Source organism: Protomyctophum bolini (genome assembly GCF_963924005.1).
Source record: "Protomyctophum bolini genome assembly, chromosome: 10".
Lineage (NCBI taxonomy): Eukaryota > Metazoa > Chordata > Actinopteri > Myctophiformes > Myctophidae > Protomyctophum > Protomyctophum bolini.
The window spans coordinates 26,895,567-26,921,886 of NC_137871.1; the positions used below are offsets into that span (position 1 = coordinate 26,895,567).

At 42.8% G+C, this 26,320-nt stretch overlaps 1 protein-coding gene across 4 annotated transcripts in view; it reads right to left on the bottom strand.

Annotated features, from left to right (window-relative positions):
* Positions 1 to 539: 539 nt before the first annotated feature.
* Positions 540 to 26,320, bottom strand: part of fgf13a (fibroblast growth factor 13a) — a 143,394-nt gene continuing 117,613 nt past the window's right edge. For all 4 annotated transcript variants that reach the window (XM_080774703.1, XM_080774704.1, XM_080774705.1 and 1 more), the window contains 3 exons: positions 25,941 to 26,044; positions 7,934 to 8,132; positions 540 to 2,873 (listed from right to left, as the gene is read on the bottom strand). In XM_080774703.1, the coding sequence (XP_080630829.1) occupies positions 2,737 to 2,873; positions 7,934 to 8,132; positions 25,941 to 26,044 (440 nt within the window). In that variant the 3' untranslated portion in view covers positions 540 to 2,736. The remainder of the gene's footprint in view (positions 2,874 to 7,933; positions 8,133 to 25,940; positions 26,045 to 26,320) is intronic.

Genomic DNA, 26,320 nt, shown 5'->3' on the forward strand with positions numbered 1-26,320 from the left:
TAGAAACCTGCATAAGCCCATATGGGCTAACACGGGTGGGCCCTTTGTGAAAACTGGGTGCACGGCCCACTCGGAACCCATGCCCATAGCCCATGTGAAAACCCAAGTGGGGCCCAGATGGACATGTTAGCTGGGTGCAGTGCCCTGCTCAATGTGTTGTATTTACCGGAAAAATTTAGTGTTGCGGAGGATGAGAAACATTAGCAAATTACGGAGTGTTGCGGAGGATGAGAAACATTAGCAAATTGCGGAGTGTTGCGGAAAAATTGCGGTGTGTTAAAAAAAAAAAAAAAAACGATCCGTTAAAGCGGAAAAAGAAATTAGAAATTGCAGAAATTGGAAATTGCGGAAATTGCGTAAATTGGAAATTGCGTAAATTGCGTAAATTGAAAATTGTGGAAATTGCGGAAATTGAAAATTGCAGAAATTGCGTAAATTGCAAAATTGCAAAACATTAGCAAATTACGGAGTGTTGCGGAGGATGAGAAACATTAGCAAATTGCGGAGTGTTGTGGAAAAATTGCGGAACACACCACACACACACACAATATGGACTGCACACACATTTGAGGCGATGACTCAAAAGAGGAAAAAGCCAAACATATTTTAAAATTAAATCTTAATATAAACATTTTATTTAGTGCATTTTGTGTATACAACAAATAATAAACAATTGGAAGGTACCAGACAGCCATGTCAGCCTGTCGTGTGTGTGTTTTTTTAATTTTCTTTTCAAATCAGATTGATCCTGGACATTTGGAACACATGATCTAACATGGGTTAATACACATAGCCTACATCATGCAGCTCTAGACCAGAATCCCCTGCCTTCTCCCATGCAACAGATATTCACCCAATAAAAACCACCTCCTGAGGAGACTCATGACAAAGAAAGCCTCCCCGAAGCATGTGCCAATAAAGAAGCTGAAGGGAAAGAGTACACAGCCCACAAAAAGGGTCCTTTTTGTACACAATAATTGTGTGTTGTACATGCCCTGTGCAAGAGAGGGAAAGTTTTTTTTTTTAAATATATATAGTATATATATTTTTTTCTTTTTCTTTTTTTTGCACTTTTACAAATGACATTACCTATAAAATGTTAAGCCACCTAAAATTCCACAGTATTCATTTCTTTAAATATAGAAAATTGTCACCACGATAAGTTACTCAAACACATAACAAGATTCCTTGGAAGGATCTGACACCATATATTCCTATATGGCGGACAAAATCGGCCGATAATGGTCGACAACGAGACGAGAAGGGGTGGGGTGGGGGGTCTGGAGTATGTCACACAAACACGGGGGGGGGGGGGGGGCGTACAGAGACATGATATGTGACACAATAGAAACAGAAGGGAACGCTGGGGGTACACACTGAACAGTCATTGTGCACCTCTGTCTGAGTACAGTATATCAGCAGAAAGCACTGACTAGACGACCAAGCAGGTTGCCAACTTCCACAGGCTTGAAAAAATAAATAAAATAGAAATCATCCTTTTTCCCCACTGTTCCTCTCTCTTTCTTGATATCGTTTCTATACCTCATCAAAAATGTGCGATAAGAAATAAAAAAGTAACTCCCGGCTGTGCCTCTATACTGCATACTGGCTTGGTTTTTGAACGGCTTAAAGGGAACACTCTTTCAGTTCTGTCTTTGGTGTGCTGGAACCCCTTTCAATGGCGGAAACAGCCACAAAAATACAAATACTGAGGAAAGGACGATGGAAGGATTACAACATTGTGTGTGTGTGTGTGTGTGTGTGTGTGTGTGTGTGTGTTGGGGGGGGGGGTAACAAAAACAATGAATAAATATTCAAACGTTCTCAGCCAAAAATAAAAAATAAAAGCAAGGTTGCAGCTGTGGCATCTCAGGAAAAAGGGGAAAAAAGATAAACAAAACGAAACAAGCAAGAGCCACGCTGTCCCTCACATACTTCAGATCAGCTTGAACATAGGCTTTGTTTTCCCCATGCTAGAGAGAGCTCAGTCTCTGCGCGTCGTGTCGTGTGCACTAGAATGCAGGAGGAGAGCTACCGTCTGGCTGGCTGCATGCCCCAGCAGGGCTGTGGGCTGCTCCGGGCACCAGGGAGGACATAGCAGGCATCATATTCACAGAAGCTTGGATGAAACAGAGGACTGGGGGGTGGTGTGGAGGGTGGTAATAACCTCTACGGTTATTACCGTACCTCTGCAGCCTATGAGGACAGGCTGCCTTTGAATGCCCACCGGCCTGCCTGCCAGTCTGCATGCCTGCCTGCCTCCCTTGGTGACAGTGAGGTATAAGCAAACATTATGTTATCGTCCATTGGAAATAAATAATAATAAATAAATAATAATAATAATACTAAAGATGAGCTAAATGGCCATGTGACCAACAGAAGAAAGGAAATATGATTTTTTCTTTTTTTCCCATACTATTTTTTAAAGTCAAGAATGGATGATGTTGTTGTTGATGTTGGACTATTGATGTGTCGAGGACGAAAGAAAGATTGCCCCCAAGATATGGTTAGCTAATCATGATCAGTGGGTTGCGTGTAGGGTGGTGGTGGATGAGAGTGTGTGTGTGTGTGTGTGTGTGTGTGTGTGTGTGTGTATATATGCTTTGTGTTGTCTTAGCTAATCCCAAACTGCTGACTGGATACGCTTGAATTGACGCTCTTGCTGGAGGTAAGGTTTTTTTTTCGTCGTTCTGCCCGGCGGTGGCGGTGGCGGTTGCGGCGCTGCGGCAGGCCCAGCTACGTGGACTCATGCTGGCTCACAGCCTTGCCTCCGTTGAGCGCGGCCGAGGCACTCCGGCTCTTGGTGGGCGTGCCGCTGCCAGAGCGGGAGAACTCTGTCAGGTCGTGGAGGGATGGCTCTCTGTACATGGCCACTGTGGAAACACACAAAGACATTGTAAAACATGGGCAAGGTTTTTGGGACAGCAAACTATAAAGTCCAGGCTGTTTCATTCAGTCAAGTCCTCTGCATTGGCGGCGTTCTTGTATCATAGATGTATCGCGTACTGTGTTATGGAGGAGGGACAAAAACAGAATGAAGCCTGCAAGCATAGCCTGCTTTTCACTTTGGCAGGGTTTGCTGAACCGAATTGAAGATCTTTTATACAAAATAAATCACGACCACCTTGCACTTCTCACCAATCACACACGATGTTCAGCTAGTGGAGGTGTTCGCCTAATTAGAAGGGCCAAAACACTTCACTTGGGCTTACCGATGTATTTGTGCTTGATATGGAATGGCTCTTATGGGGTAAGCCATCTATATAGTAGCCGTCTGTCTTGTGTGTCTTTCTGTGCATGTCAGGTACTAATCTTGCAAATCAATCTGGACTAATCAGTGCCAAAAAGTGTAAAAAGTTGTTTTTATTGCCACAGAAAGGCATATATATATATATATATATATATATATTCAGGAGCAGGAGCAGGAGTGGACCTGATGAGACGTAGGAGGAGCCCGGACAGGAGACAACCCACAGAGCCTAGTCCCTCCATTTGCCAGAAGTGTACCTCCCAGCCCTTTGCAGAGTAGTTCTGGAGTAGTTCCAACGGATTGTGTGCCCCTGGTTTTTCCCTAGTGGGACTGATTGAGGGTAGCTACTGGGACGTAAGTCGGGACTTGATCACTCCCGGCTGGGTCGCCTGAGTGAGGGGTATGATGTTGCGAGACCCGAAACCCCGTTGACCTCAGGATACATCACTGAGGATACGTCCCAGGTGCATCCATGCGATGTTTTTTGTTATAGGAGCGTCTAGTGCTTTAGCTTTGCTGTGTGTGCACACCACGTCCCATTCAGCAGATTCTGCATCAGTTTCTGGTTTCAGGATACTATAGTCAACATCCTTTTGCCTAGAATGCTGTTTGATGTCCGGCCCACGGGGAGTGTGTGGCTGAAACAGCGAACCCGACACAGCAGAGGGGCCCTGCTTTGCCTAGCATTTTTGGTTATGCTGGCAATACACAAGAGCATCCATATGTACACACGCCAATCAAAGGCAGGACTTCATCAGGAAATGCCTGAGGAACGATACCAAGCTTGTTAGCGATGGCGTTAAGCAATTTGGAGCCGACTGACCCAGGGGTCAGGGTATCACCTCGACAAAATTGCTGCTAGCTGTTCTCACGAGCAACCAATAACATCCATACTTCCAACACTGTTAATTGTATTTCTCTATTTTTCACATGAGGCACACCAGCCCGCAATTACCCTCTCACAGTTAAAGATGCATGCATGCTTGTTGAGACGCACTGTGTGCATTCTAGGATCATTCTAGAACGTTCTATGGGGATTTGCTCTGGCTGCATTTGTATGACCCATGCTGAAGTTGCTTGTCGCTTGGCCGCATTCGGCTTACAGAAAGATGAGAGAGGCGAAGTGAGGTGACGGTTAGAATTAAAAGCTGTGGGCTGATAGAGGCTTGTGGACTGGAACCAGTGGGGGAGTAAGGAGCGGCTGGTGGAGACGGTGTTGCCAGCGCAGAGACAGCTCTCTAATTGGTGCCCTGTTAACACCACCGCATGAGAATCTTTATGAGCTGCCTCTTGTCTCCCTTTTTCCTTTCATTATTTTCTCTCCACTTCTTCTGTTCCTTTTAGAATTGTGCTATATTTTTTCTTTCTGCAGCACTGTATAACGTGAAGTTTGAGTAGGATACAATGGCTGTAAAATAAATCTTTGGATAATAGCACAAACTTCCTCACTGAATTTATTTGTCCTTGACGTTTGGTATGAAATACACAAACGGTCGAAAAGCTGATTGTATTTGTATCTGTGTAGAGCCATTCTCTGGCTATATTCAGAATCAGAAGCCTTCTTTATTGCCATGACATGTAAACATGTTAGGAATTTGGTGTGGTGGACAGCAGAGTGCAGTTACAACAATATATATTACAACGATATAGTAACTATCAAAATATATCGAAATGTAAGTGGCAAATATCGTATCGTATGACTTTGTATCGTATGCTTTTAAAATGGAGATAATCGGTATCAAATTGTTTTGCGATGTAATGTAAATAATATATTTGATCAATGCTAAGTATTTGTACATTGCATTTAGAAAAAAAGAAAAACATGGGTTTAATTACTTTTCCATTCCATATAGCTACAATTGGTCTATCGATAAATGTGTGTATTCTCTGTGATCATGTCAAGGCGTGGGTCTGTCCATGTGTTCGAATACAATTTCCATCGATTTGCCAGAGAATCACTGTGTTTACTCATTTATATCCATAATAATAAATCTTTCACTTAAAAAACCTGCACTATCTACAAGTATCACACATATTTAATGTATTTTCTAAATAGTTACTGTATCGATTACAAATCATTGAATCGTATCGGATCGCCATAATGAACCAATATCGTCCATGTATCGTATCGTCAATCATGTAATCGTAATACGTATCGTATCACTGTTAAAATGTATCGTTACACTCCTAATAAATAATTAATCCTAATATGTGACTGGGGACAGTGGTTTGATAATTTAAATTGAAATTGGGGTAAAAATGAAGAAGATATGACCATTTGAATCGTGTTGAACCAGAAATGTCAAATTAGAGAATTCCCCCTTTAAAGTTTCCCTAGAATTTGAGCCCAGGAATGGGTGTGATAATAGATACTTGTCTCCACCCCTAGATACTTGTATAAACACTCCCCCCCCATCCACTAACCACTGGGTTAGCTGTCAACTGCACAGAATGACTTGAGAGTGGACACTTAGTAAAAGAAGAATACATGTGGAGTAAAACTACTTGCAGCTAACACTGAAAGTAGGCTATAATTTATTCCATGAAGTTACTTGTAGTTTTAGACCCATGCTTTTAATTGCTAAATTTAAAAATGCTGTATGTTTACATTACATTATTATGTACAAAGGTACCTTTTTACCCCTAAATACATGGCTTGAATCAGCCGTGCACTGATGTGAAAGAGTTAAAACCTTACCAACAGAAAGTCAGGGGAAAAAATACCTTAGACGTTTGTTAAAAGTTTCCACTTTTAAGAAGATCACACCAGGATTTGTACTACACTATCATTTTCTTCACATTCAATATTTGAGCTGTTCTTCTAACAACAACAATGTCATGGATTGATCAAATTATATAAAAGACGGATTTCACCACGACGCGCGATCACGCGCAATGTTATTCATTCATGTATGTATTGATCATCAGGCAGCTGCATCCAACGGTAATAACGTTACAAAGATTAAAACAGTGCTAAACATGCACATGTGTGCACTGAAATAAAGGGCAGAAGAATAGATTTACAACTAAGACAATCGTCAGAACGCGTGTGGTGTGGAGACCACAAACAAACATAAAACTGGCAGCAACTTATTTTTTCTTCAGTGGACGACGGGTAAATCAGTTAATTTATACTTTTATTACAATATCCAACAGCATCATATCAAGTTAACAATAATGCTGATGTTGTATTTACTATTGTCACAGAAACACACTGCACGGCTACTGTAACTGGAGAACAAAGATAGCTACGGCCAATCGAAACGACTCTATGTAAATACGTGCAGGAATGTTCACACCCCCAAAATACGGCAAATAATCTGTAATTATAGAGACATTTTTGCAATGTAAATACAACAACTTAATGACACTAGTACGACTTTCTGATGGAATAAAAACATTCTTTAACATTCCAACTGTGTTAATGTGGCTAAAAACGAAAACCACCAACAAAAAAAAGAAGGTATTTCGGCCTATTGTGAAGTTTCATTACTGCCGACTTGTGGTTGAAAATACTGGGAGCGGTCACATATGTGTTGCTATAGCTAGCTTTTACACTCTCATACAGATTCTCATGTGTCCTCGCCTTTCATCTGGCTGAAGTGAAAACACACCCTACCACTCTCTTCCATTGTTGCTGACAGGTAAGTCTGCGTCTTGTTGGGAGATGAAAGGGCTGTGGTCTTTTCAACACAGAGTGCAGACCCAGTGCCTCCCACCCCACTATCCTTTTTCCATAACCACGTGTATAACCACCACCAGGTACAAGACCAGGATGGGTGGGGCTCCCCCTGGCTCTCCTGTAAAATAAAATGCCTCGTCGCTTCCATTCAAAGTACTGGGCGTCAATTTGGCATGTACAGTACGCATCTGGGAAGCTGGGTGGGGACGGCATCTCTGTCTCTGCACTAGCGAATCATATAGGTTGCCAGCAGTGGTGGAAAAAGTACTCAAAGTTTTTACTTAAGTAAAAGTATCAATATTGAAATATAGAACAACTCTGTTACAAGTAAAAGTCTTAATGCTTGCTTTGTAATAATAATCAACATCTACAAAGTAACTAGTAACTAACGTTTTCAAATAATTGTAGTGGAGTAAAAATACAATATTTTTCTCTGAGATGTAGTGGAGTAGAAGTAAAAGTAAAGTACAAATACCTAAAAAATGTACATAGTTACTTTCCACCACTGACTTGCGAATGGTACAGGTTGCCAGGGTGGCGGTTCAGGAGGGTTAGAACTGGGAAGGACAGCGTGTTCCTCCCGGTTAAACTCCCTACTGTCAGGTTAAAAGAAGCGGCTGGCCACATCACGTGTTTCAGTTGTCTACAAACTCCCTAAGACCAACCGACAGGTTTTCCACTAAATTGGAAGCAAAATGAGAAATCAAAATGAACATAAATAAATGCATGCAACCAAAGACAGGAGCCGGACTTGAGCTTAGGCCCTTCCAAACTCACAAGAAGCAGATTGCCAACTACTGGCTGAGTCATCATGCACCCCAGGGATGGGGACATTATTATCTACGCCAAAAGCCAGTGTCTCTCATTGAAGCTTTTCCCCTTTGGAACAAAATGACCCGTCCAGGAATGTTGGGAAAAGCAACATTGCTGATTAATCAAGAAAAGTTTCTCAATAGATGATAATGAGCACGACGGAGCATCCTATAAACAAGGGCTCTCACCTTTCAGAGGTTTGGGGAGGAAATGGGCTGCTGGCTTGTTCTTCTTGACGTGATTCCCCTTCATGATTTCTCCCTCTTTGTTCAGACCGAGGTACCAGCCCCTGCCCGACTGCTGCTGGCGGTAGAGCATGGAGGAGTACGTCACGTAGTAGTTCTCAAAGACAGACTCCTTGAACTTGCACTCCGGCGTAAAGTGTTCCTGTTGAAAGAGGGTGCAGAAAAGAGGACAGCTGAGTGTATACGGTGGTCGCCGCCGGAAACTAATCAGTGTGGTCTCGAGAGGATTATTTTCATACTCAGCCTACTCACAGAGAGCTGCTGAAATATACAGTAACACTTCATTAACACCTTGAGGGCCCCGGGGTTATTTAATCCATTAAATCAGAGCGCCCAGCGATTTATAGCAGCGGAGCACATTTAGCGACGGAACGTAATCTATCCCGGATGTAGATGAAGCAGCTTGATGTAGCCAAAACACTCCCGAGGCGATCGACAACAACGGGAGGTATGATTAATTCTAACGAGACTAGCGACGGGACCGCGGTGGGCCGTCTAACACATAATCTTTGCTTAGAATTGGACGGAATGATTTAGAATCTAAATCATTCCGTCCAATTCTAAGCAAATTTTAGATCAAGAGTTATTCACGTTTTAAGATTTTCGATCTCTTCGGCTGAAATGGGGGAGGAACATTTTCGATGACGTCCCACTGTTGTGCAAAATCAAATGTTGCGCAACAGAGGCTCCCAGCCAGAGTCCTGCAACGGGTCGTATACCTGTGATTCCCCGCGGGTACCCGTGTTTGACGGGTATGAACGGGCGGGTATATATACCTTTATAAATTAACGGGTCCGGGTGCGGGCGGAACGCAACGCAGCGCGGGCGTGTAACCTTTTTTAATCAGTGGACCCACACTGCGCAATGTTATAAACAGCAGCTGTGCTGGGGTTTCTCCTCAACAGTGGAGACAAGTTAAATCCGTCACATGCCCAAGGAATCGACAGTGATGTCACATCACTGCTGATTCCTTCATAATGGCGTTCTGTTTCTGCTGCTGTGCTTCATGCTACTTCCTTGTTGCATAGCAGTGACATCACGGTCTAATCCTTGCTTCCTTATCGTAGCATTTCACACGTGGAGTTTATTTTTTTATCACCAGGCTGCAGACTGTAGCCTATATTTCCGTTCGCGCTGATGAAACACCAAGGGATTATAATTTATAATGCCAACATTCAACACAAGATGTAAGCTAACCCAGGTAATGTTGGCCTAATGCGCCACTCTGTCTAAGTGTAAATAAAGTTAAAAAGATTAGCCTGATGAGTGATGACCATGTTTGAAACAGCCTTGGATCAAGACGGTCGACTCATCAGGCTAATCTTTTTTTATATCATCCTCTCCTTGTTGATTATTATGCCAATATGCCATTTAGGTTGAAATCATGATATAACTTTATGTTGTGATAATAAGCAGCAGTAGCCTCACTGCCTCAGTCATGAACTACATGTCTTCTGTTCCATGTGCAACACACTGCCGCCGCCCACCACCACCGTCACCACCACACCACATGCGGTGTTGAATGAAATAAAGTCAATGATAGCTATCGGTGCCTGTGATACGAACGGGTAACGGGGCGGGTAACGGGTCCATTTATTGACGGGCGGGTCGGATCTGGTTTAGAGTTTTATATAAATCACGGGTAACGGGCGGGTAGCAGAACTGATGATTGACGGCCGGGGCGGGTATCGAAAATTGGACCCATGCAGGACTCTGCTCCCAGCCTGTGGAGCGATGCGATCGGTTTTGATATCAATAATCTCCGTCCTATTAATCAATCTCCGTCCAGGGCTTTGCACGTAATTAATTAATAGGACGGAGACCTCCGTCTGGGGCCCTTAAACTGTCCTGAACGCCCAGGACGAAGTATCTTTGTCTTTTCTATTAGTAACGCCCGACGCCCAGGACGAAGTATTGTCCAAAAGACGAAGTTTATTGATATGAAAACGGATTGCATGGCTCCACAGCCTGGGAGCGCCTGTTGGGAAATCCTCAATGTTGCATAAGAGTGAGACGTCATCGAAAAACGAAAACGAAAATCTTAAAACATTAATAACTCGCAATCTAAATCATCCCGTCTAATTATGAAAAAAGATCATGTGTTTGACGGCCATCCGCTGTCCAGTCGCTAGTCGCGATAGATTTATTCTTACCTCTCGTTGTTGTCGATCGACTCTAGAGTGGTGTGGCTATTATTGTGTGCTACACACACATTCACAACAACATCCGGTCCGTCGGTAAAAGTGGTCCGTGTTTATATATCGACTGGGCGCTATAATGTAATGGATTAAATAACCCCGGGCGTTCTAGGTGTTAAGGAGTGTGCGTGTCCGACATGCACTTCAGCACAGTGAGGGCCAGGGATCCATTTCAACGCCCCTGATTGAAGATTTCCATCTCTAGAGGGTTTCACATAATGCATGCATTCCATTTAGCATAGTGAATAATGCATGCTTTATAGATAACAGTAATATGACAGATACATTGGATCATTAATTAAACATACAGTACTGCATGATGAAGAGTACGGGATTCTCATTTTACTCCCCGTCTTAAATTATGTATTGGCTGATTCATAGTCTTTGTCAGAGGTCTGTGCCCTTTATTTCGGCTTCTGCTCAAAGAGGTCGTTGTGAACATTTGACTTGTCATGACATGGGAAGGACTGGCCTCTTTAAAATAAAATCCAAGCACTTGCATTGGATGGCGTTAATAACAATCTGAAATTCATCTTTCCACATCTCTATGGCGAATAAGATGCAAGTCTTATCTGCAAATTCCTACACTTATTTGAATACAATATGCCCCTCATACCATAAATCAACTTTGGTCAAACAAATACTGTAGGTTCACTTTAAAAAGGGAACTGGTGGCGGGAACGTTTTTTTATGTAGTTTGAGCAAAATGTACTATTACTTTCCTGAATATTTGATATACAATTCAAAAGTCATAGTCAATTATTTGGATCAGCTGCTGCACAGAAAAGTATTACCGTATTACCGGTATATGCCTAGTCTTCATTGGTGTAAAGGAACTAAGTACATTTACTCGAGTACAGTATAACTTACTTTTTTTGTAAAACCTTACTGGAGTATTTTCAATGTTCATTACATTTACTTCTACTCCAAGACCACTACATCTCAGAGGCAAATATTATACTTTTACTCCACTAACTTTAGTTACTAGTTACTTTGTAGATTTAGATTATTATTGCAATTACCCATTTCAGCCCTATACATTTCATCCATTTGAAAATAGCCGGGTCTACAAGTTCACAATGATTTGCGATGAGAATGATGCAACACATTTTATGTTGTTGCGTTATTATTTTTATTATTTTATTTTGATTTTTGTATGCATTTTTATACCAATATGTTGGTATACTAGTGTTATTCAGTCGTCTCAAGTAGAGCAGTAACCTACAAATCCCTGTGTTGTCAAATCCCCCTGCAGCCAGCATGAGAGAATTGGACTACAGAATACAGATGCATGCAGCATTAAGGAACCACCGCGTGGACTGAACTCAGCTCATGTATGCACATCATAACTCACAGTTGCTACAGTATTTAATGCCCGAAGCACTTCATTCGCTAATGAACTGGCTATTCAACAGACCATGGCTCAACTTGCCGTCCGATTTTGCCGTCTACTGCCCATACTGCACTTTACACAACTCGCTCCACGCCTACATTTGGGCCAGTTCCTGGTGCCCACTGTGTACTGTATAGGAGTTGGCAATTAATGCTCCACCAGCTATATGGCTGTATGGATAGTTATATCACCACTTTTTAACAGCCTGCTGCTCAGGGACTACAGATGAAAAGTAGCTTTTGGTTAAACTCTGGCTCATTTACCTGGATAAGAAAACTGACATAATGATAATGTGCACTGTCCCTGGTAAATAAATACAAAAATAAATAATAAAATATAAAAAGAGCGTGTTACACAAAAGGTTTGTTCACTTCGCGAGGCTGCCTTGATGGTCAATCTACAGAATATAATCAGCTAAGAGAGGAGAGAGACTGGAGAGATGGTAGATCAGGGAGAGGCATTATCTGACTGCGACTCAGCAGTATACTGCACGTTGTGTCGTCCCTGCTCTTCATTTCTCCCAATTGGTTCCCAATTGGGAGAAATGAGGGGGGGGTCCCAGGGGGTCACTGTACTGTACTGTACTGTACTGTACTGTACTGTACTGTACTGTACTGTACTGTACTGTACTGATACACCTGAAATCATCATATATACAGACGTGAATATGTACTATGTGTGTGTCGCTGCAACATTGACACTTGGTTCTGAAAACCAAATAAATGCAATTTCCGTGCTCAGACATAGCCACCCACCCACCCAGCCAGCCAGGCACACACAAAGCTACTTAAGGAAGTGGTTGCACCACTTAAAAATGATGTTGTTTCATACTGTACATAGCAACAAGAACGAAAAAATGGGTTCCCATCTTGAAAGATAAAAACCTGAGCCTTTGGCCTACTGGCAGTGTGCAGAATAGATTTGGTGCTGATCGGTCTAGCTAGCAAACACACACTTCCAGACACACTTATTATCATGGACATTTCTCTTAGCCATTCAATGAGCTCAAGGACTAGACTCGAGGTCTGTCTGTGGGCTTAACAGCCAGGCACTGCCGCACTGTTAAACCCACACATCATAGACTCATAGCTCTCTCCACTCATACAGTATGTCACCCTCTCTTCCCTGTGTTCTTGTCTTACACAGACAACAGCAGTCAGGGGAGTGGTGACGGAAATGCAGCCGATGTCAAAAGGAGCTCGTGACATGTCACCTCTGCGGGGACACATCATGTCTGTCCTGGCTCTTAGCTGAGCTGGAGCCTTATGGGTGTCCGAGGCCAGCACTAAACACTAAGAGGATGATAGTTAGATAACTGTCTGGAAAGCCATACATTGTTATTGTACAAAAGGGTATTTTAACCACATGAGACCTGCGTCCCTTGTTTAATAGGCCAATAATTTGGCAGAAATATACAGTATATTTATTCTGGTGTTACCAGAGTTTAGTTATGTACAGGGAGGGTACTTTTTGAGACCAGATTAAACCACTTAAAAGCAAGCATGGCTAAACATGGAACATTGATTGGTGAAACACTCATCACAGAAGATGAGTATAAAAATAGAGTTGACTGTTAACTCCCAGTGTTTATTGCATATCGTCTCTGTCGGGTGGAAACCTCATTATGTCCAAAACTGTTACTTTTCAGGATTAAAATAAAATAAAAATAAAAATAGCAAAAGCTCAAAACAAGCTTCAAAAGATTCATTAAAATAACAAGAATATCAATACGAAGCAACTGAAAAACCTGTTATTTCAATGGTAGTGGATGGAGAGAAAGGATTTTTGTCCAACGATGACACGGCAACCAATGGGTGCGAAGAGGGGCAGAACCACGGGCGGGACTTGACAAAGGGTGAATTCATACTAGAATAAACACAAAAGTAAAAAAATAAGAGGTTTCTGACCGACAGCAAATATAGGCCTATCTACGTTTCGATCCCTTAGGATCTTAATCAGGATTATAAAAAATATAAATTAATAAAACGCCATAAATAAAAAATAATATTAACACTAATTATGCTAATGATGTGTCTTTAGAATCAAAACCATGGGGTGCCTTGGACGTGTATAGACATCTTTAGGTTTAGGTTTTATTGATTGATATCAAACCATTTGATAAAAATCTTTTTTTATTTTTTCTTCAGTGATCCTAGACCGGTTTTGCGAATGCGCACTGCCGTTCACTTCCTTGTTTACGGGCCGACAAAATGTGCTCATAACTCTACATCTACGGCGCTCTCCATGGTTTTGATCTTAACGCCGATGTTCTGTGGTCATTTCTGACTTCAGCAAGCACCTCGTTGATGTAGCGTGTGGTACTAAGGACACTTGCACACACTCGGATTTTTAGCAGCATTTGCAAGGACCTTTAGACTGACTTAGTGTACATCGACAATAGAGGGATCACAAAAATGTTTCCGCAACATCCTGGATGTAGATTAGTCAACGACTCTAAAGGTTTTTGGACAACCGCTGATCTGCCCAACTTCCCACTTGGCCACACGCTCAGGTCCTCAGCAATATGCACGTTTGAAGGTTGTAGGAGTCTCAAGCACAAGGACGATTGGTTGCGAGTGCGCACACACACACACACACACACACACACACACACACACACACACACACACCATGACTAGTTGATATGTACGGCCACCATCCACAACTGATCCACTACCAACCGTTTGAAGGTCAGCTGAATTAGAATCAATTGAACGCCGGCCACAAATTAATCTGCTTGCAGTACTCGGCGAGGGATTAAAAAGGCAGCGTTTTATCTCGTGAGAGGTAATTAACTGCCATTATGATTATGACATTCATGTAAACAATGCAGGCAAAGCATTAAGCCACGTTGAGCCAGAGAGATTGACTCAGATCCGCACAGAGCTGCCTGCCTCCCCCAGGCTATGTTGTATTGTCATGAATCATGATCTCTTCCTAATCACATGACAGTCCACTTTTTCCATGTCTGTCTCATCTCTTCACCTATAACATCAACAGTACATCTTGTCTGTCTCATCTCTTCACCTATAACATTAACAGTAAAGAGCTAATAGAGGTGTCGATAGCCGGATCTTCCAACATGCCTTTCTTTTATTTCTCCAATGTCTAGCCACTCATTAACCTTCTCTTAACACCAGGCTGAAAACTTAAAATGCCACTTGTGTTAACCACGTGGCTTCCGGCGTTCGCGCGTCTTACTTGTAACAGTAAATCCTGTAGATATGTGGGAGCATAGAGGTGTCGAAGGCCGATCTTCCTCTTAATTAACATGCCTTTCTTTTATTTCGCCAATGTCTAGCCACCCAACACTTTTAGTGCCGGAAGTGCATCAAAATAGGAGCTCTGGGGTGCCAGAGTTGTCTGATCGCTTTTACTCTGAAAGCCATGAACCGGAAACACTTTCCTAAAAAAGTTGACTTGACAAAGTTGACCTAACATCCCGATCATTTTAATTTATACGATATATGATCCAAAAAGCGTTCATATTTTGCGGGAGAGACGGATGAGGAGCAGAAATGAAGCGCCAGCATATCGATACATTCATCACCATGGAGAGCGCCCTGGATTAGGAGATACGAGTCATTCTTTCCGCCGCGCTAACATGTGAGTCAACGGCAAGCTAATAATTGCACAGAGCGTTAGCATACGGAAAGCGAAAAGTGAACGGACCAAAAAAATTATAGGAAAATTCTGAATATTCTTATCTCGCCCCGTATCTTTGAGGGTGCGCTATGACGTACAGAGACGTTCAAGGCACCTCTCAGTTCGAATCCTTATGACGGCCTGAGGTGTCGTATGTAAAAATTGTGTTAACCTTCTCTAATCACCAGGCTAGGGCATTTGTCTAGACTGCAAAAGGAGACAAGGCAGTTAAGCTTAGGTCAAAATGTTAAAGCAATACATTAGAAACCTCCTATATCCTCCTTGCATACTTGATCAGCTAAGTAATACGCTCGTCTTTTTCTTTCACTTTACCCCGCTCGCTCAATCACTTTTCCAATCTTACTTATTCCACCACTGTCCTCCTCCCAAGACCCATGCCTCTCCTTTCCTTAGTTTCTGTCTGGTCAGTCTGACTGGCGGCAGCAGCAGCAGCCCTGGACGCCCGGGCGGCACTCATTTCACGTACAGTTATGCCTTTGCAGCAGTTGGTGGCTAAATAATGGGCACAACAGTGGCCAGCTGTCAGCCAGGCAGGCTGTGCACTACCTATTAATAATGAGCTTATGTGGATTTGGCCAGCTATACACAGTTGTTGGGGATAGGAACCGGGAATCTATAACAGCAGGCAGACACAAAGCAAAGATGGAAGTCTTGCCAGCTCTGAGGGCTGATGGCGACAGACACCCCCCTCTGACTGACACAAGGAGGGGGCTAAAATGGCTGGGGAGGAGGAGGAGGAGACCAACCCAGTTCTATTATAACAGGACGGTGATAGACAGACATAACCGTATCCACTTGACTGGGCTCCAGCCATCTCTCTCCTTCAGTCAATAGCTGCAGCTATATACTGTTCACTGAAACCAATCGCCCAATGGTGTGTGTGTGTGTGTGTGTGTGTGGGGGGGGGGGGGTGAAACGCACTTCACTTTAATCACGATCCCATGCAGGAGGGGGCATTTTAGATTAGAAGGAGGAAGAAAAATAAATAAATAGCAAAAGCTATCTGCATAGAAATGATCTCTGCCATCGTGTTCCCCCAGGTCTTGCCTTTCTGCGGTGTATAGTGGTTCGGCTTAAATGGACTTTAAATGATCTCATTACGCTTACATGCAGCCTTTAACTTGACTGTATACTGTATAAGACTGTAACAACGAGTCCCTTTTCCCAAAATGGTGCACAGCTGGCAGCTGTCGCTTCCATTATGTCCATGGACATTGATTGTGATTTGTTTTTCTTTCCATAAGAGCGGCCATTATTACAGCGTAAGCCTTAGTGTAAATATGCCACGAGGTGGTACAAATAATATGTCCATCCTCTTATCATGGAGCCAATTAGCTGAGACGGATACATTAGATGAAAGGCTCTGCTGTTTGTCCTGTGCAGAACCACATTAACCCTGGAGTCTCTCTCCATTTTGGGCACATTTTCAAAATGTTTCAAAAATGTTCAGAGAATTCTGAATATTTTAAATAAAAATATTGCGGTACATTTCTGCTATTTGTCATACAAATCAGTATAAACCCCTAAACTAGTAAAATAAATACTCACATACTGTATGAGTACGAACAAACACACATGCGGACATATTGTGCATAACACAGACCCTGCTGTGTCAGTCCTATCAGGGCTTGTGTACCGCAGTCACGTTGCTGGGAGATCTGTGACGCATTTCTCCTGCTTTTGTGGCACGGGGAAATCCAGCAGTACCCCCCCCCCCCCTCCTTCTCCCTCCCTTCTTATGCCATTATCCCTCCCCCTCAAAGGCTGTGTGGGATCACGTACGGTAAACGGTATCATTATCAGTGTTGGGGATGGGATGATATGAAAATGACGTGTCATGATTATTGTGTGGCAAAAATAATTGTGATTAACGATATTATCGCGATAATCAATGCTTGAAACTTAAAATGCCACTTTTGTTAACCACATGGACCATCAGCATCCCAATTCTGGGGTGAACTTTCGCCCCAAAATAGCCGATCTAAAAGCTTGTAGATCAGTGTTTGGCAAATCGATTTGTGTAGTGTGAAATAAGAGCGTGCCAAATGTGCTCTTTACAGGTCCGTTTCATAGTATAGAGGATTTAAGTAGTACTCATTTTGCACCTCAACAATAGCCAATTCATCCCAGTGTATGATGGACACGATATGATTATGTATGTAAAATGTTGCGCGAATCTTTGAATATATATTCTTTCAGAGCGAACGTTTTGAGCTCAAATCTTTGCTCCTGGGGGGGTCCCTGGAACTACATATTTTCAGATGGGGGTCGGTGGCCAATCACATTTGGGGGTCGTTTGAGAACGACTGACATAGAAACATGGATTTAGAAGACATGTGTAGAATCATGCTCAGGTCTAAATGGGTTCAGCTTCAGTTTTCACTCTCAGGGAGTGTATAGGTCCCCCTTATACACACCGGGGGCGTTTGTGTGTTTTAGTATTTAGTTTTGTGTTTTTGAGTGCGTGTGTGTGTGTGGGTGGCTGGCTGGGTGGCTGGGTGCGTCTGAGCACACACAAACACACACATATTAACTGTATATATGGTGATTTCGGGTGTGCCAGTACAGTACATTACAGTACAGTACAGTAGAGGGACCCCCATACGGTAACTCTGTCATTTCTCAACCGTTTCGGACACGGGCGGCTCGCCAGAACCAGGCTGGCACCCTGGGTGCGTTCTTGTGGGTCTGGAACTCAGCCCCCCCCCCCCCCCCCACCCCCACAGGGAGTTGCACCACTCACTTCACACGGGTGTGATTGTTTTTAATGTGATGAATTCACCCGAAAATAACAGTTGTTTGTGTCATGAATACACCCACACAGAACACGAATAAAAGCAACAAAATGTTAATTTGGAAAAAGGAACAGCATGAGTAAAGGCATCAACGTCTATGAATGAGGCATCAAACTATATGAACCATTTTGGTGCGGAATACTCTTCTGCAACTTTCATATCAGTCATTTGTCACATCCCTGACTTAATACTGTATCAATTCACAGTGCACGTGGTGCTTTTGTGTGGTTTAATATCATAGGGATACATTTTTAAAAAGGGATGACATGGCCTGGGCCGGCCGGCCGAGCGGTCCAGGCACCTAGGCGGGTTTGAGTCCGACATTTGCTGCATCCTGAATACTCAGGTTGAGACGGCAGTGCCTTCAGGGCTTTATGACCCTTGTAGCTGCGTGTGTGGGACTGGGTGTGGAGGGACCTTTAACAAGCCATGTAGCTGCATGTGTGGGACTGGGTGGGGAGGGACCTTTAACAAGCTGACGTAAGCAATGCAGCAAGAGGTTCCCTTGTAAAAAAAGAAAAATTAAGCGATGTAACAATATCAAGGAAGTGCAATCAATTATACCATTCACTCCCAAACAGCCGCATGCTGGCTTCAGGGGAGTATAATTACTTTAGGTTTCCCTATAATGTTGCCCCTCATCGACCATCTGAGGGCAGAGATGCTTGTATAATGGATCTGATCTAGCCTGTTAAAGGTATTGGCCAGATGCTTCTCCGAGCCGAGCCAAATCAATGCCGCGCAACAATCCCCGTGTCACCCAGGCAACCATATCCCGACTCTAATGTTACCAATTAAGCCAAATGAATTCGGAGGCTGCTTGAGCGCGGTGGGCGGGTTTTGCTGCATGCGGCCATGGTTCAATGATGGTGAAAGTCACAGAAGCTTAAGCCAAGGCTTGGCCCTTAGAGACAAACCCAGCTAAATACTGGCCTTTCAGCATCCTGGTCTGTTTATCAGAGTGGAAGTGGATTAGCAGCCATCTTTCTCTCTCAGCTATAAAGATGAATCGCGCTCTTACAATATTAATTTGTGTTGGAATAGATTAAAGTGCTTTATGCTATAGGACCCTCGCAAACACCAAAGACAAACACACTCGCGCGCAAGAAGAGCACACATGGGAGCAAGCAACACGTTTGTGCATGAACAGCACACGGGCAAACACACGCACGCACACACACACACACACACACACACACACACACACACACACACACACACACACACACACACACACACACACACACACACACACACACACACACACACACACACACACACACACACACACACACATTGGAGAGAGGCCCTACAGCGCTGTTATTTACCAAAGGCATTGTGCTTATAGTAAACCCTTGAAAAGGCATGGATGTGAGCCAACCGCACACATCAAACAGGAGCTTGCCAAAGTCCAAACACGGTACAATACAGTACAAAGTTTGACACATGCACTCTTCTCTCTGCCTCCGATTCTCCCTTTATCTCACACGCACGCACGCGCGCGCGCAAGCACATAAGAGAGGGATTTATACAAAATACAAAACTTTTATGAGCTCTTATTCTTTAATGTCATAATATGGTGTCACGCAGATATAATACATGATCTATACAAGCTCACAACGAGGTGTGACCTTTACTTGTATATCATCTATTTTTGTTATAATTTTTTACCTATAATGACATTCAGGGGTTAGGGTTAACAAAAAGAATGACCTGCTAGCATTGAAAGGCAAACCCTAAGCCTCATGCGCACGGGGACTGGACCAAACTAGACCTACAGTGACTCACACACGTTGATCCCAATGACTCCCCCGGAAGATAATGACTTCACTTCAAAAAGCACCTCCAGAGGCGTGTGGGGTCACTTTAGGCCAAAACCTAAAAATACTCCTTATGGTAGAAACCAATAGAGGGTATATATATGCGCATGACATCATCGTCCATACCTGGACGTTATGCGGGAACGCCTACCGAGTAGCAAAATAAACTACTTTCTGGCCTTGACAGCCCATACATCCAAACACAAAAGTTCTATCTGAAATCATTAACCGAGGTTAAACTCCACTCGTTTTCCCACTGACTTCATGCATGCGCATACCCCCTCTATTTTATTTTTCTCCCGGTGAAAAGCTATGGTGTACATCAAATGCGAGAGAAATGTGCGAGAACAACTCTTTTGAGAAAGTAAGAATACCCTATTCTACACTTCTACACAGTATATTTAGTCTTAGTTTTAGTCATCATATAGCTTACTTTTCATTTAGTTTCCATTTAGTTTGTGTCAGTGAAAAAAGGTAGTCGACGAACATCTTTCGTCTCAGTTTTAGTCGACGAAATCAACACTAGTGCGCATGCCACAAAATGCACGTGCACCAGCATTGTGACGCATTTTCACGCAGATATGAACAAACTGACACAGGCGCCGTTACTGCATATTTATTAGGCCTAGTAACATAAATCTGTTTTGATTGGGGGGGCTGTGCCTGGGAGGAGGGGGTGCCCCTACCTCCCTCAGCCATGGGGAGAGGGGCAGATACAGAGATGCTAGAGAAAAGGGAGAGGCATTGTAGATGAATACATTATCACGTGCATTCTGCCTCACCCACACACGCTCCTCTCTCTCACTCACAATATATGGAACACAAAACTATACACGCTCTCAAATAGCAGTTAGATTAAATTAGATATAACAGGATTTTTATGTGGGACATGGATCATCTGCAGGGACTGGAATAAATATGTAAAAATCTAAACATTGTATGTTAATGTACATGATAGCATCAGCCCCGCACACACACACACACACACACACACACACACACACACACACACACACACACACACACACACACACACACACACACACACACACACACACACACACACACACACACACACACACACACACACACACACACACACACACACACACACACACACACACACACACACACACACACACACACACACACACACACACACACACACACACACACACACACACACACACACAGAGAGACAGCCTGATCACAGAGCCAGCTGTTCCCTTGCTAGAATGCGTCATCTAGTGCGTCTCCATCATTGATTGGGAATCTCCCTGCAATGCTGCCCCGCAATTGGCTGCCGGCTGCTGCGTTTGGCTTCAGAGAGAGCACGTACTACATGGGATTGTGGAATGGAAAGTGCTAACCTTGTCACTTCCATCCGTTGCCCCTAAAAAAAAAACATCTTCCAATTCACCCGACTTGCGCTATATACAGTGAGCTTGTATAGCCTATTAATTTATATATTTTTCAATAGGTTTTTCTTTTCTTTTTTTATGTTTTTGGAAGGCAATTCAAAAGGTAATCTTTGATTTTTAATTGCAGTATTTGAAACATCTTGAATATATATAGCCTATATATATATATATAAATATATAAATAAATAAAAAAAAAAATATATATATATATATATATATATATATATAGCTATTATGACTATATTGTAACCAGAATAGAGACACTATAGGGTTCATGTAGTTAATTATAATGTAGGTTATCATTCAGGAAAATGAACTACCCCCCCCCCCCCCCCCAGCATAACATTTCAGCAAGGTTTTTTGGCCTCCTTTCCTTTGTGGAGAAGTTCCTTTTGGTGGGAATTTCATTCGAGTTTGGCCTTGTGTTCGACAAAGTAAAAATCACACCCGTGTGAAGGCGCTCTTATCTTATCATCATACATCATCCAATAAAAAAATGAATATAACATGCCCTATAGTTCTTTCATGTCATTAGGATAAGGCATTACGCAATGTCCTACACTATGTTATACCGACGCAAATAATATTAACGAGAATTATATACAGTACATAGCCGATTAGCTAATTTTGCTCATGCAGAGACACACAACGTAAATTCTCCTTTCATTGTCAATGGCATTTTATGTTTGTGTTTAATCGTCTCCACCAGGCCGAAGGCATGGGGAGAGAGTATGTTTTGCACTCCGTCCATGTGTGTGTGTGTGTGTGTGTGTGTGTGTGTGTGTGTGTGCGCATGCGTGCATGCGTGTGTGTGCGTGTGTTTGTCCATCCGTCCGTCCGTCTGTTACCAGCTAATCTCCGGCACCGTTAACCCGGTCGATGCCAAATTTTGCAGACGCACTCCCCAGATGCCAACGATGAACCTCTGCCCCAAATTTTTCAGAACGTCCTGTTATAGCGCCACCAGGTGGCCGACTTTTGAAAAACATTATCTTTATATTACTCCTCCAGATTCTGTCGAAACATCCCGCAAATCGTTACACACTATCTCTATTGTCATGTGTTCAAGACGGATCTGTCCGATATTTCAGATTCCATCCTAATTGGCTAACATTGGCTTTCAAAGTTTTTGGAGGATTGGCCTGTTTTGAACAAAAAGCCTCAAATCATGAACGGAGTCTGCAATCTTTCACAGACTTTCCTACTAGGGTACTAGGCTAGGCTGAGGTATATACAGTATCCCACGCTTTTCACATTGGCCTGTTATTTTTGGAACAAAATGTCTCAAATCATCCAATTTCCATTCAAGGCATGAGAAGAAATGTCACCCTTTTCACATTGGCCTATTATAGCAAAGGGCTATTATTAAAGCCCTTTGAATTGAATTGAATATAGCACCACCAGGAGGCCACAACCTGACCTGGTGGAGACCTGTGCCCAGAGGGGCACTTTTTCTAGATTATTTTTCGTGTCAATGGCAAACGTGACTAGCACCCCTCAAAACATGATATGCCTTTTGGCCACAGTGGCCGGCCGCACAATTTCAAGCCTGACACGAACCAGTGGAAAATCCATAGAGTTATATATAAACTAGAGCGCGGACTGCAACGCGAGCACAGAGCACAAATTTACTCTAATGTCTCCATGTCACGCAACTATTCCAGCGCAGGCAGCGTTCCCAAAATCCTCTTTCACATAATGCGCTCATACTGTATGTCCATTCTGGGCGGGAACCCCTTTTTGGTGTTTTAAGGATTATGTTATACTTTAGCTATTGGAAAATAGCAGATCTACAGCGTGGCACAGAGTGATCTGCTATTTTTGAAAAATCGTGAAAATGTGGTTCAGATCTTTGAATATATATTATAAAGTTTTGTAAAACAACAGTTTGACTCAACGTTGTTTGACTAGCTACTTTTCTGTAATTAATATCTTGGTTAAAATAACTGCAAATAAGTGTTTTTTCAATCTATGCATATTCTCTGTTGAGGGTGAGGTTGGTGCAGTTCCTTGCGGAATGGTCCACATTGTGCTGTGCAGGGGGTTCTAGCCAGCAGGATCCATCGTTATTCAATTAAACCTGCAGCTTTAATTGGTGCACCAGTGGAGCTCATATCGTTAAAATCACTCAGTGGGATCATTGGACTACAGGGGAGGCGAATTAAATAAGGGTGTGTACTGATACTGAATGTGTTCAAACCTGAGCTCGAGTCATGACACACAACGTTCTCGACAGGCTGGGGGCAATTATGCTGAAGAATGATCTGAGTCTATACACTAAAGCCGCAATCTGTAACTTTAATGTCATCCTATAACCGTATTTGTAAACGGTTGATTCCAAGCCACAAGCACCAACATTTCTACTGCAGAGCTAATAAAGTAAGTCTGTTTGGGCAGACGACATATTGCATTCTTAACTTTATGCACCTCTTGTCATTCAACCAATAATAATGGTCGTACCCAACCACCGCAGACCACTAAGCTCATTTACCGTACATGATGTGAAAACAGACATGTTTATTAATGTGCACTAGCTAAGGTAAATAAACCACATTAGCTGTCCCTGGTAAATAAATAAAGCACAGTAGCTGTCCCTGGTAAATAAACCACACTAGCTGTCCCTGGTAAATAAATAAACCACACTAGCTGTCCCTGGTAAATAAACCACACTAGCTGTCCCTGGTAAATAAATAAACCACACTAGCTGTCCCTGGTAAATAAACCACACTAGCTGTCCCTGGTAAATAAATAAAGCACAGTAGCTGTCCCTGGTAAATAAACCACACTAGCTGTCCCCGGTAAATAAATAAACCACACTAGCTGTCCCTGGTAAATAAATAAACCACACTAGCTGTCCCTGGTAGATAAATAAACCACACTAGCTGTCCCTGGTAAATAAATAAACCACACTAGCTGTCCCTGGTAAATAAATAAACCACACTAGCTGTCCCTGGTAGATAAATAAACCACACTAGCTGTCCCTGGTAAATAAATAAACCACACTAGCTGTCCCTGGTAGATACATAAACCACACTAGCTGTCCCTGATAGATAAATAAACCACACTAGCTGTCCCTGCATGGTAAATACTGTAAATAAACTACAGGATCTAAATGTCTCAATAGAAGGGCAGGTAGACAAACTACAACCATCACCTCTGGATTATTGGTTATATTGTATTTACACACTCTTTACAATTACATTATATACTGTATGAATTGGTCAAAAGTTATATGGATTGCAGCTTTAAATTCATAGTTTTGTGTGTGTGTGTGTGTGTGTGTGTGTGTGTGTGTGTGTGTGTGTGTGTGTGTGTGTGTGTGTGTGTGCGCGCGCGCGCGCATGCACACATGAGCACACACACACACTACCAATCCACAAATCTTGTCAGTCTCCATGTTGAATCCTGCCAAACCATGTACATACAGTACACTGCATGTAGTTGGTGAAATTGTGATGGCAGAGGAACAGGACATTTTTCCCCTTCTTCTTTTGGGTGTTGGAGCGGATGGGGGGGCGGGGGGCTAGGGTAGGCATAAGTTGCACATTCAAGCCAAGCCAAGATGAAGACCAAGCTGCCGTAGCTGGATAACGCAGATGAAAACCCTTTACACTGAAACTGAATAATGCTCCTGCGATCCCGCCAGGCGCTAAAGCCTGGTTTATATACTTCGTCGTGCATGGTGTCTCACACCGAAAATAACACAACCTTTAGAACTGTGACAGTAGGTTTAAATGCTCTTTCTCTCTCACTCTCTCTCTATCATGTGTATGTTTCTGGAAGACGAATGGCTTCATTCAGCCCACATACTGTATATCTGCTTCCTCCTCTTGCTCATATCACCATAGTAACTAAGATGTCTGCCAGAGACCTTGTTTTTTTTGTCTGCGTACGGGTGGACTGTAAGGTCACGTAACACACACACCCACCAACCCGCCCACATAACACAACATACAACAATGCCCCCAAAGGTTTGGGGACATTGCATTGCCTTACATTCATTCCATATATCCACTAATGCTATCCCTTATCCATTAACTTTAACCATAGCTTATCTAGCCCTAACCTCCAACCCTATTAGTCCGGCAGCCGAAGTGGACAGGTGGGAAATTTGGAATAGTCTTTTTTATTGGCCTAGAATATTGTCTATATACATACATTCATGAATCCACTTGCTGACCGGCTGTCAGTATTGGGCATTTTTTTATATAGGGGTTTCTTGTGACCCTACCATTAACATCCTATGCCAAGCAAAAATGTTAAAAAAAAATTAAAACTTTCCTTTTGCATGTAACATGTCAAACTAGGGGGTTTTTATGATTCTGAATTCATTCCAAGCATTAGTTTTGCACAAAATACACTCCTTCAAGAAATCAAAAGGAAAAAAACCTTGCCCAATACTGACAGCCGGTCAAGTGGATTCATGAATGTATATATAGACAATATTTTAGGCCAATAAAAAAAGACTATATACCAAATGTCCCACTTTAAACAAAAGAAGCCTGTCGGCTGCCGGACTATTATGTAAAATATTTGGGACACAGATTTTGTCGTCAATATTATTAGACATTTCCCCAATCAATTGGTTTGTCCAAAATCTGGCCCCAAAATGGAATGTCAGGGACACAATAAAACACAAGTATAAAGACAGACTTACCGACGTGTACAGGTAACCCTCGCTGTTCATGGCCAGATAGAGCTTGGTCTGCACCCCTTGGATGGCCACCACTCGTAGCCCCACTGGGATGAGGTTGAACGTGGCTGTGCAGAGAAGAACAAAACCAGACAAGAAGAACATTAGCACAATCCTCCTGTCACCCATGGTGTGTCCCCCCAGGGCTCGGTACTCTTCAGATAGATCCTTTGCCGGGCCACAGCCTCCTGTTGCACTGCTTTGCCAATGACACGCAGAACCACCGACTCCACCCGCACCAACTAAAATTAAAGGAGCATTCAGTAATTTTGGTGATTTGGAAACCCCTTTTTTTGGAGTTGGCATCTCCTTCTGCACCATACTCATACTTGCTCTTTGCGCAT